The sequence below is a fragment of the Nuphar pumila genome, chromosome 1 (assembly GCF_984573655.1).
Source record: "Nuphar pumila chromosome 1, dmNupPumi1.hap1.1, whole genome shotgun sequence".
In the NCBI taxonomy this organism is placed as follows: Eukaryota; Viridiplantae; Streptophyta; class Magnoliopsida; order Nymphaeales; family Nymphaeaceae; genus Nuphar; species Nuphar pumila.
The window spans coordinates 32730726-32743799 of NC_143249.1; the positions used below are offsets into that span (position 1 = coordinate 32730726).

General features: G+C 37.3%; 1 protein-coding gene across 2 annotated transcripts; it reads right to left on the reverse strand.

The window, feature by feature from the left end:
• Nucleotides 1-8895: 8895 nt before the first annotated feature.
• LOC149848610 (actin-like) lies at nucleotides 8896-12568 on the reverse strand. Of its 2 annotated transcripts, none has more exons than XM_089996486.1 (5): nucleotides 12466-12568; nucleotides 10930-11000; nucleotides 10425-10818; nucleotides 9706-10319; nucleotides 8896-9458 (listed from the first exon to the last, which is right to left on the reverse strand). In XM_089996486.1, exons 2-5 carry the CDS (start codon nucleotides 10987-10989, stop codon nucleotides 9393-9395), a joined length of 1134 nt encoding a protein of 377 aa, XP_089852612.1. In that variant the 5' UTR covers nucleotides 10990-11000; nucleotides 12466-12568; the 3' UTR covers nucleotides 8896-9392. The 2 variants fall into 2 exon arrangements, with proteins under 2 accessions (XP_089852612.1, XP_089852619.1); XM_089996493.1 differs by lacking the exon at nucleotides 12466-12568 and adding an exon at nucleotides 12204-12384.
• Between the last annotated feature and the right edge of the window lie 506 nt (nucleotides 12569-13074).

Here is a 13074-nt window from a genome sequence, read left to right on the forward strand (position 1 = left end):
GATTGAAACCTAGTAGCAATGCACACATCCTCATTCCAGGATTCACTATTGAAATCATGTGAATTTCAGTGCTTATCTAAGATGATAAACTCAAGCCAAAAAACAACCTCAAAGTAAGGGAGCAAAGTGACCAATCTTTTCTTTTGTTTTTACCCTTGAATAAAAATTAAAGTTGCTCGGGAGTGAAGCGATCGATGTCTTTTCTTTTCTTTTCTTTTCTTTCCTTGGATAAAAAACCAATCAGTTAGGGAGTGAAGCGACCAAACTTTTGTTTTAGGTTGGTGGCCAAAACCAACAGAGGATTGGATATCACCAATCCTTTATTGATAAACCAATACAACTAGCAAGCTGACGAAGGTGTGATCCCTGAGTCAGCGATTAACAAAGGGATAGGATGCTTCGGCTTCGGGATTAATAAATCAAACCCTCCACAGCTAGCTCATTGCTTCGGGGTTAATAAATCAACCCCTTTGTTGCTTGTTGTTTTTGTTAGCAATCAAACAACTAACAAAGTTAGGGAGCACAACGACCGATCAACAAAACAATGAAAGCTAAGAGTAAAGGAGTGAAGCGACCGATCAACTCAATAAAGCTAACAATGTTGTTGTTTTCTTATATTGTTGTCTTACTCTTTTAGTTAATCTCTGAGTAAGGGAGCGAAACGATCGTTAAAGAAAGAATACAACTGAGAGAACAAAGCGACTGATAGAGTGAGTGAGCAAAACGAACGAGCGGTAAAGCTTAAATGTTTGTAGCTTCCGTGCTAAGAGAGGGAGGTTGGGTCCAGACTCCCGAACACTTAGTAGTATAAATCGCTTCCTTAAGGGAAGCTAACCCTTGCCTAAGTGAGAGAATATGGGACGTCACCCATACTATCTCACCAAAAGCAATACAATACATGTGTAAGGGAGTCACTTAGGTTATGAATGAGAATGTAAGCTAAACAAATATGGTACTAAGTGACTCCTGCTCCAACAACAATAACATAGTAGCTTAGTTGAACAAATGTTATATAATCGATAGGTTCAATAACACTAACTCGATCAACAACTATACTTGTTAGGACGAGGGTGCTGCTCCCTCTATCTCACCTCCTTTGTATGGAGGAGACTTTGGTTGTTCTTTTGTTGTTCCTTTTTTCCGATAAGAGAAGGTGAAGCGACTGAAGATCAAATAGGCGCATCAAGTCCTTTTGAGCGCAAGGTGTGTAGCCTTCGATTGCGTTCTCAAGGAGGGAGGAGCGACAGGAGTTAAACGAGCAGATCGTTAGATCTACGGGCAACAACGAGCTTATCCGCAGATAAGCAGGCAAACAAACAAGTTGCTCTACAGAGCAGCGGCCAAACAGCGGATCTGCAGATCTGCTCAAATGATAGTGCTTGTTGCTAAGGGAATAAAACAAAACAAAACAAAGCAAGCTGACGAAGGGGTTCACGACTTTTATATGATTTGTAGTATAAAAAAAGGGGGTGTAAATTTTGTATGTGTCATGTTTAAAATAATAGGGGGTATAAAATTTTATCTATATTATATGATATTTTGGGGCATTTTTAAATTGTCTATCCTCTAAATATTGAGGCTCACTTTTGATGTTTTGGAAATGTAAATATTACATCTCTAACATTTTACGGAAATAAAAATATTTTTATGAAAAATCTATATTTTATGAAAAAATGCCCCTTTGTAGTTTTTGTCATCGCGACTTTTATATGATATGTAGTATAGAAAAACGGGGGTGTAAATTTTGTATGTGTCATGTTTAAAATAATGGGAGGTATAAAATTTTATCTATAATATATGATAATTGGGCATAATTTTAAATTGTCTATCCTCTAAATACTGTGGCTCACTTTTGATGTTTTAGAAATGTAAATATTACATCTCTAACATTTTACTGAAATGAAACTATTACATTTCTATCAATTTCATAAAATATAGATTTTTCATAAAAATATTTTCATTTCAGTAAAATGTTAGAGATGTAATATTTACATTTCCAAAACATCAAAAGTGAGCCTCAATATTTAGAGGATAGGCAATTTAAAAATGCCCCCAATTATCATATACTATAGATAAAATTTTATACCCCCTATTATTTTAAACATGACACGTACAAAATTTATACCCCCTTTTTCTATACTACATATCATATAAAAGTCGCGATGACCAAAACTACAAAGGGGCATTTTAAAAATTCTACATTTTCTCATATTATAAATATACCCAATACAATACTATTTTTTACCCAAATATTTTAAGCATAATACATACAAAATTTATAACCCCTTTTCTATATTACATATCATATCAAAGTCGTGATGCCCCTTTGTAGTTTTGGTCTTTGTGACTTTTATATGATTTGTGGTATAGAAAAAGGGGGGTGTAAATTTTGTATGTGTCATGTTTAAAATAATAGGGGGTACAAAATTTTATCTATAGTATATGATAATTGGGGGTATTTTTAAAAAATTTATCCTCTAAATATCGAGGCTCAGTTTTGATGTTTTGAAAATGTAAATATTACATCTCTAACATTTTACTGAAATGAAAACATTCTCATGCAACCCCCTATTTTCCATTTCACATTCTCTCCCTCTTGCTTTCCTATTCCCCCTCTTTACTCCTATTTTCTCTTTGTTTTTCCCTATTTTTTATACGTTACCTTTAGGTTTTCTCTCTTGGACCAACAAGAGGCACCTCCACGTTCGTGTAAGGAGCAAAGGGAATCCGTTGGCGTGGCCGTTGCTCGTGTTGGATGGCCGGTTCGTGTAAAAAACACTGATTTTCCATGCATAAGAGCCAATTTTGCCAAAAAGGTAGAGGTTTTATGCTCTACACATAGATTAGAATTCGTAGGTACGAATTCCTTCAATTTTTCATAAGGATAGACCCTAAACCATGCCTTTCACAAGTGATTTTGGCTTACGACTGTCAAAGTAGTAGATAGAAAGAGGTTTTACTAATTTTTTTGCAAAATTAGGTTAGAATTAGTAGATCATGTTCATATGAATGTAATATAAAAATTAGAATGATTTCCATGGTTGTTGTCATAGAAAAATACATTTTTTATGTTATTAGGTTTCTCATAATTTTTTTTTATAATTTTAGTAAAAGCCATGTTATATCAGATTGTTTTCATATGATTTTTAATTAGAGATTGTAGTGTATGTACATGTAAATACTCTAGAATTATAGCATAATTTTTTTATTTTATTTCATAGAAAAATTATGTGTTTTACGTGTTTAATTATAAAATTTACCGAATCTATTTATGAAGAAATAGGCTTCGGGAAGATGGGTCAATTTTCTAGCCTAACAACTGCGAAAAAATGACTTGTCCATGGTAGATTAGTTAAGAGTGTTGTAAAAGTGGTTTTATAAATTTTTGAGATGGATCTATATGAAAAATTTTCGGAAGTAGAAATTCGGGTGGCCTGTTTTAGCCCACCCAAATGCATATTTTTTTGAATTACGTATTTTTTGCCTGATACCTGACCGATAAATCGCTCGTATCTCCCTCGTCAGAAGGAGTTTTAATGAGCAGTTTATTACATTGGAAAGCTAACAAAATTTCACAGTTATTATAATTTTTTGGTCTCTTTTCATGAAGTGAGCCCTATTTTATGATAGTCAGAACAAAAAAGTACAGGTCTGCACCAAAATGTTTGCAACTCCTTCATACGGATGAATTTTTACAAATGGTTTGTGGCACCAGAAATCTGACAAAATTATCTACAAACTTTAAAAAATTCAGCTCTAACCATTGATTTTTTTTTTTTGTGATTTTTGTAATAGCCGGACAGAGTTGGACTTTTTGCAAGTTTGGAACCAGTTTAGGAACCGAACTCGAATGCTTACGAAAATCGTGTATATTGATGTGCGTGCTGTTACAAATGGTTGTCAACCTGTATATGCAATGTCATATTGATTTTTGTAAAAATTTATTTTCTCAAAAATGCATTTCAAAAATGATCTCTACTAGGGTCGACAGGACCCATTATCGTTTTGAATATATTTTATTTTATTTTTTGTAAATTAGATTTCAAACTCATGAAACTAAATTCAAATTTATTGAATTTACATTTCATACATATCAAATTATTATAAATTCGTCTGAAATCCTATTAGACTTTATTTCGATGAAATTTACAGATTATTTTATTAAATTCCATCCTTTTCATAAATTCCATTACGAATGCAAATTTCACTAAAATCAACTTGAATCAACTTTAATTTTTCATAAGATATTTCTTATAATTTGTCTTGGGCTAATTTGCATTCTTACACTTCTTTCTCAAAAAATTCTTCATTAATATTATTTTATTCATTAAAAAATACCGTATAGAATCTCAAGTATTACCTCTAAATTTAATTGAGATTTTAAATTTAATTTTAACAAAAAAATTAAATTATTGTATAATTCAAACTTGAATTGATATTCAATTAAGTCTTAATTTAGGTTAAACTCAAGCCCAAATCTAATTATAATATTCAAAATATATTTACTAAATCTGAATTCAAATCCAAATCCAAATCCGATCTGAATTCAATTTTCCAAATCGAAATCCATATTTTATAAAACTCCAGAAATAGAAAGTGAAATCCAATGTGACTCTAAATTCAAATATGCACTAAATTCAAAGTCGGGCTAATAATGAAATTCAAATTTCATTTCATTTAAGTTAAGCTTAAATTCGATTAAAAATCAAAAACCTGATTCATAATAAATTCTCAACTTGAAATTTATTTTGAATCCAAATTAATGCTTAAATTATAATTTAATTATCATCTTAATTTTAAATAATATTTTAGCCTTAAATTCACTGCTATTTCTCGTAAAAGATAAAAGATTCATGGGTTTTACAGCTTGGCTTGCCACAAGAAAGAAGATGAGCCAGGTTCATTATGACCTAAGCTTGAACACTACAAGCTCGACTCGTTTACCTGACCTGGTCCATGTTCCTTCTTCAACCCAGTCTTCCGACATCAATTACATATTATATAAGTTTACTTCATGCATTAAATTTATAAGAGTACGCTCATTTGAGTCCGTCCACTAAAGCTTAATGGTGACAAGCATGGGGCAAGTTATAGGTCATAATGAGATTTAGTCATACAGCCATTGCCTGCTTCCAATAATTAAAAACACCAAATATATTCAAGATGGACACTCATATATGACTTTTTTATTTCATAGATGGATCCTTTCCTCATTCTATAATGACAACTATTGAGTGATAATATGGTGGGCTACAACAATGGTTAAAGAACCTAAGATAATTAGGTTAAGAGCTAATTGAGCATGCCATGACATTGTTAGGATCTCATAGAGGCCCTTATGACCCTCACCTGTAAACGGACCCGCTTCTCAAATCTCTTCCAGGTCATGACCAATGCCCTACACCACTTAATAGGCTTAAAAAGGTTACCCTAAAAAAGGCAAGGTGCACCTTGGGAGACAAATTGTGTTTTTCTAGATATATTATTGATAAAGAAAGATTCTCCATTGCACGGGAAGGGGGGCCCTCAATGCTATTTTATAAACTTCTCTTGACCATTATCTCTAAATGGTGATTGTATTAGTTGGTTTTATTGATGATCTTGCAACAATGAAAAACCTCTTTCTTATTTAAAAAAAAATGCTGATTCTAATGTGACTTAGGGATTCTAATGTGTTGCCACGGGTGAGTGTTTTCTCTTATAATCGTTCCTACTCACAAAATATGACTTTAGGATTCTAATGTGTTGCCGTGGGTGGTGTCCCTTCCACAAGGTTGAAGTTGGGTGTACTCCCAGGTGGGCAAGGAAGACCTCAAGGGTTTTACCAACCAGTGGCCCGCCAATATGCGGTAGGTGATGGCGTTTTTCCTTGGATTATTTGGAAAAAAAAGTGTCTTAAGGCGATTTTTTGGACTTTATTCTCATGCATCAATTGAAGCAATTCATCTAATCTCTCGATAAAAAAAAAGTGGAGATAAATAGCCTTGAAAAATACTAGGTTTGATAAATAGGTAAAATTAACCTTTTTGGAGTTTGAATTTGTCCATTTCGATCTTTTTTTGTTATTTCCTCTTTTATTTTGACGTAGAATTGATGATTGAAATAATTAAGAAATTAGAAGGCAAGATTGGCTGAACTTATATGAGACCGTCATTTGCTTTAAGTATTGCTAGATGGGTAAACTACCGAGGATCATGCAACAGACAACTTGCACGGCTTACTAAAAGCATGGGTCTTCAAGACAGGCTGTGGTTGGAAAGAGGCAAAGGGAACCTTTTTTTTTTTTATAATCAAGCTGAAGGATAAACCCTATGGGATTCAAACCCAAGAAACTTCATTTATGATTGTGCAACCTAACCATCCAGTAATCTCATTCACCTCAACTGGCAAAGGAATCACGTGATGAAATTCTTTTAAAGTTCAAAATTATATGAATTACCCTGCAGCATTGTGATTCTGATATTTTTTTTATGTAGGAATTGAAGAATTAGGTTTGAGTTTAGGTCAATCAAACTACATTTGCTATGGTTGTCTTTCTGGGAATGAATTGCGAAAGCACACGAGGAATTGAGGGGATAATTGACGCATTTACTTCATTGTATTTGCAGACAAGTTTGAGCAAGTCCAGCTTCTCTTCTACATAAATCATTTTCTATTTAATTAAATGAAGCACTTGCCGAGATTTGTTAAGAGAAAACTTGTCTTGGCATAATCAAAGGAGAAGATGAAGTATTGGAGATGGATAGACCCAACAACTATGCAAAGATTTACAAGCTTAATTTGGGAGACACAACAATGAAGGACTAAAAAGGATTATTTGTCATTATTGTAAGGAACTGAGGCATATCAAACCAGCACAAAATAGGGCAAATGCCATCTCTAAACTTAGATGAGAATATTTGCTAATTTCAAGATCCAATTCATAGACACCTTCAGCCTTAATTGAATAAAACCCCAATTGGCATAGTTTGAGCCTTAAAACTAGATTTAATTAGAATGAATTGCATGTATGTTGACTCAAAGGGCCAAAAGGAAAATGCACTAAGAAATATCCACGCTAACTAAGAAATATCCACGCTAGCCATCCAAACACAGAAACCAGTGTTTTCATTCTCCAAAGTCCAAATTCCAAACTCCAAAGTCGTCTAGACTTTTCTGCCTCAAGCATCCAACAAAGTCCTGCTTAAGGGGTCATAAGTGGAACCAGGAGTCCATTGTGATTGCTGGATTGGTAGGGTCACATTATCTTGCTCAAGGGGTTAATGAAAGGAACCAACCAGGGATAACCCTCACCTTGACTGAAAAAAGAAAAGAGATGGACCAGAAAAACCAACCAAATTTGCATAGAAACTCGAGTTACTGCAACTTCATTGTCAACTGTTCTGTTTGGGAGCCAGCAATGAAGGGGATATGAAAGAGCTGATGGAAGAGTAGATGAAAACTACCTATTCGTGAGGATGCAGTTTTAAACTGAAGGATAGGAGGCCATCTCCATTCTCACATTTCAAATTAAGGCTCCCAAAGAGCAGCAGGGATACGAAGTAGAGTGAGTTCCCATCTCCCTCTCAAATTTGGCTTACAAATGGAACTTAAGCCCTATTGAGAGTGCAACAGAAACCCAAATGATCTATTGCAAAGCAGATATTCGGTTCTGCAGCTACACTTGGTATTTATGGGTTTCAATCGGGAAATTGGAATGTAACAATTCAGATGGAATTAGGATGGACGCATGTCATTTACAGTCATATGAATAATCACACAGAGGAAGTTCCCTCCCTGCATGCAGACCCGGCCGAAGGAGGACCTAAACTTTATCAAAATCTGTGTCTGACCACATCTACTTGAAACATGACAGAATCCAGTATCATAATTAACTAGACCTTGTCAGCTACAGATCCAGGTCGGACTCTAGGTTTCCAAACTCATGTTCTTAGATTTCGGCCCACCAATCACTTTGGGAGAATCAGCACATTCTACCGGTCCAGAACAAAATTGAAGATGAGGATATTGATATGGACCACCTCATTCAAACTTCCCACGGATTAAATTGTATTCCATCTAGGCAAAATGATGCCAATGAATCTCATTTCACTAATTGTATCAGATTCTATTAATTCCAATTGAATACAACTAGACATCTGAGTATATGAGACTCTGACTAGCCATCGATTACGCAACATAAGCAAATAATGTTTCATGCAAAAAACATATTGGAACTTACCCACCCGGATTGGAGAATGGATAGATCAGATCCAAGACACTTAGAGATGATCACATGCTGAAAAACATTATAAATTTACCGTAAGAGAAAACAAGTGACCAACCCCACCACGCAACAACAATGAAGTGGCCACAAACAACTTGAAAGGGCATTTAGGAGGCATGCTCCGTCCAGCTCAAAAGGAGACCACACAGAACCGAAAGCATTTGCTTCTCCTGCACGCAAATCTCTCTCTCTCTCTCTCTGCTAATTCCAAATTGAGACAATAAATTAAAAGATAAAACGTCCCTCTCCATGATTCAACATAATCACATTAGGAAAGTCACCAACGGGGGCTCCACGTGGTTGGTCGGAGCTGTCAGTGCACGTCTTCTTGTGGTGGGACGTTGCAGGTTCAAACCCCAGTGGTATGTTGAATAATAACTGGTGGGATTATGTATAAACCCCAGCTAGCCTTTCAAAAAAAAAAAAACACAATCCCATGTTCGTGGTAGGACCCACAATACGCTGTTCAACTTGGACCATGGGCAGGAACAAACAAGGGGGGCATAATTCCGATGCCTTGGTCAAGAATACGCTGTTTATTTTTTTAGATAAACAAAGTCACATGTGAGCAAACAACGAGCAACTACGGTTGCAACTCAAAAGGGAGGCACAAATTAGCCAGAGAATGCAAACCAATATGAGTAAATACCATACATAAGCTGGACATTAAAGCGAATTCTGGTACAATATAGACAGTAACAGCCAAAAGAACGTAACACAAGCAAACCGAAGAGACCAATAACAATCAAAAGAATGTGTGCACTGCATCCGCTCCTACCATCAACACACTAAAACGCTACATTCTAGATAAAAACAGAATGTGAATAGAAGAGAGAGCGAAGTAAATTAAGGTCCATACTTGCACCACATCCTTGCCACACAAATAGGAATGGCTCAACGTGGTGGTGGCATACCGAAAACCGAAGCCTTCCCACCTACTACTTGATATCAGAAGCTACTAGACAATACCATCATCATCCTATATAAGGGGGTAGAAAAATATCTGAAAAAGCAAATTAAAAACTCTTATACCTAGAAAAAAAAAACGGTTCCTCGACCAAACTGACCTCACATGACAACCAACCAGAAAAAAGGACAACAGCCACGACCACCACAAATTGCGAACTCAGAAGCATTTCCTGTGGACGATGGATGGTCCAGACTCATCGTACTCTGCCTTCGCGATCCACATCTGCAAGTCCATAAAATATACAACCAACCATTCAAATACCTCTCACTGTAACACTAGGAAAATACCCCAAAGAGAAGAAGGGATAAAAAAACATATTTTGGAATTGGAAAACAGAACTCTTCCATATGGTTAAGAAAATGGTACTAAAAATTAAATATAGTAAAATTACCAAAGAGAGCGCTGCTTATATACAATTCAAATAATTTAAACTGAACAATAGCATCTCAAACAATTTGATGTTATTTACCTGCTGGAAGGTGCTTAGGGACGCAAGGATGGACCCTCCAATCCAAACACTGTACTTTCTCTCTGGGGGAGCAACCACCTTGATCTTCATGCTGCTAGGAGCCAGTGCTGTGATCTCCTTGCTCATACGGTCAGCAATACCAGGGAACATCGTAGATCCACCACTGAGCACAATGTTGCCGTACAGGTCCTTCCTGATATCGACGTCACATTTCATAATCGAGTTGTAAGTGGTTTCATGGATACCAGCAGCTTCCATCCCAATGAGGGAAGGCTGGAACACGACCTCAGGGCAACGGAACCGCTCAGCACCGATTGTGATCACCTGCCCATCAGGTAACTCATAGCTCTTCTCAATGGAAGAGCTGCTCTTTGCAGTCTCCAGTTCTTGCTCATAGTCCAATGCAACATATGCAAGCTTCTCCTTCATATCACGAACAATTTCACGCTCAGCTGTGGTTGTGAAGGAGTAACCTCTCTCAGTGAGGATCTTCATCAAGGCATCTGTAAGATCACGGCCTGCAAGATCCAAACGGAGGATAGCATGTGGCAGTGCATACCCTTCATAGATTGGGACAGTATGGGTCACACCGTCACCAGAATCCATCACGATACCTGAAAAATAGTTCATAAACATAAACACAAATAATGTCAAGCCAGGCTTTAACAAAACCATACAAGACAAGAGGATCTCAATTATTTGTAAGAACTTATACGAACCTGTGGTACGCCCACTAGCATATAAAGAAAGAACAGCCTGAATTGCCACATACATGGCAGGGACGTTGAAGGTCTCAAACATGATCTGTGTCATTTTCTCCCTGTTAGCCTTGGGATTCAGAGGAGCTTCTGTGAGAAGCACTGGATGCTCCTCAGGAGCAACTCGGAGTTCATTGTAGAAGGTGTGATGCCAAATCTTCTCCATGTCATCCCAATTGCTAACAATACCATGCTCAATTGGGTACTTTAGAGTGAGGATACCCCTCTTTGATTGAGCTTCATCACCAACATATGCATCTTTTTGGCCCATCCCAACCATCACACCAGTGTGACGAGGTCGGCCAACAATGCTAGGAAACACTGCTCTTGGGGCATCATCACCAGCAAATCCTGCCTGCAGTATTTAAAATAAATGAAGAAAACAGTAAGAACAATGTAACGTGAAAACAAAAATAAAATTAAGTCACAACAGGATAATCGTAACAAAGGGAAACAGATAACCAACCTTGACCATTCCAGTTCCATTGTCGCAAACAAGGGGCTGAATATCCTCACCATCTGCCATCTTTAATAGAACTAAAGGAGAAGAAAACACACTTCAAATAAATAATGCTAAACCCTGAATTAGAGCAACCACTTGAATAGAAAGCAAGAAGCTTCGAGTGTCTTATCTAGGTACACATGTACAATCGACCACACATATGTTCGTATGGCAACAGTGGCATAACAGCGAGCCCCTTCAGGCTGAATTTATAGTTTAACCGAAGATACAACGCCATTTGGTTACTACTATCAAGGGGTACCCCTCCACCCAAAATAGTCACAAATGCATGAAACAGCAACAAAGAAGACTCAGGTTACAAGAAAGAAAACATAACAAGAAAACAAATTGAGATGTAGTTCCACTGGAACCAAATCAAAGAAATAAGAACTCCCCAACAGAGCAAAAAAGCAACACAATTATTAATATAAAATCGAGCCATGTTTCAATCAGTAACTTTTAAACTTCATCAGAACAGCAAGTAAGAACCTGCATAAAGGCTTAAAAAGAAAAACATAGTTGAAAAAATATATACAAATGCAATAATTTAACGAGTATCATACAATTGCATCAGAACCACAAAAATACCACTAAAGAAATAAAACTAGAAAAAGAAAAGAGAACTAGTACATAAACCCTGCTCCGCCAAAAAATGAAAAGAGGCGTGGAACCATGATCACCAACTACACCACATGAAGCAAATTTGTAAATCCAAAAAGAAAAGAAATTGTTTACACACAGCGAGTGAAGGCATCCATGACTCACATAGAAGCCAAAAAAAGAAAAGAAAAAAAGGAAAGAAGCAGTGATTTGCACAAATCAAAGAAAAAGAAAAGGTATCTACTGGCAATAAGAAACACCGTATCGGATTATAACCGCAAAGCACACAACCATCGTCGCCGATCAACACAAAAGAACGTATAAAACCGATGAATCACAACACAAAAGAACATATAAAACCGATGAATCACAAGATCAAACCCTTAGAATAGCGAAAGCTCCAAGATCCACACTCACAACAAAGAACTAAGCAACAAGAACAATATAAAGGATGAATCCGATACACCAGAATCGCAAACAAATCGAAAGATCCCTACCATAAAAACAGCATACATCAAGGAGATTCGATTCACAGACCATTCCCAAAAAGAATCACGAAAAAAACACACTCAAAATCGAAAAACCCCAAAGGTTTCATCCGGATCTCACAAAAACCCACAAAATCTAGAGGAAATCACCTCGATCTACCCGATCAAAACCCTAATCCATCGTACTAGCACCGGATTCATCATCTAGCGCCAAGAAGAACACATAGTCCCAAACACTCACGATTATCCATCAAAGATCGAAACTTTACACGATCAGAACGAAGAAACAAAGAGCCATCGCCCGATCTGATGCCTAAAGGCCAAAATCGAGCTCAAAATACACAGAAAATGCCCGAGAGAACATCAGGCAAAAAAAAAAGGAAAGACAAACAGAGGCAGAAAAATAGCTTACTGAAAGTGAGTGAGCGAGAGACGACTAGAGCCCCCTTCTTTTCCCCCTTCGCACAAGAGACGGAAAAGCAAAAGAGGAAAAGAAGAGAGAGAGATGCAGAAAATGAAAGGGCCAGAGCGGCGGAGCTTTTATACTATACGCGGGGCGACAGGGGGGACTAGATTTCGAACGGAATGAAATGCGGGTGAAATTCGGGCTAAATGAGGTGAAATTCCTGTTGGTGAATCATTTCCAGTCTCGACCACGAGAAAAGATAGGGGTGGCCCACTCTGACAGCCTTTCGTCAGCCGCCAACCGTCCGATCATCGTAGTGGGGCTGGCGGCCACCGTCCGATCTGTGGGGCCGATCAGGGGCGTTGCTTTTAGACAACCCGGCCACGTCAGATGGGCGGCTTCAGCGGAACGTGCGCTCGGCGTCGATAGAGGGCGGCAAACGGCTCGAGCTCTTAACTGAGATAAGCCGGCTCGGCAGAACCTTGGCCGGCCCCGATTTTTCTGTGTGGTAAATTTTTCTCGGAAACTTTGGGCACTCGGGCACGTTTTCTTGGCACCAAACGTATATTGGATTCTCACGTTTCTGAGAATTCGATACCCATAAGGCAAATTTTC

What these genes read in the sequence shown, in the direction of transcription:
- LOC149848610 (XM_089996486.1), bottom strand. Translation starts at nt 10,989, where the DNA reads ATGGCAGATGGTGAGGATATTCAGCCCCTTGTTTGCGACAATGGAACT. An exon ending in ATGGAACTGGAATGGTCAAG is followed by an intron (nt 10,819 to 10,929) that starts GTTGGTTATCTG and finishes TAAATACTGCAG; the next exon opens with GCAGGATTTGCTGGTGATGA. An exon ending in TGCTAGTGGGCGTACCACAG is followed by an intron (nt 10,320 to 10,424) that starts GTTCGTATAAGT and finishes ACTATTTTTCAG; the next exon opens with GTATCGTGATGGATTCTGGT.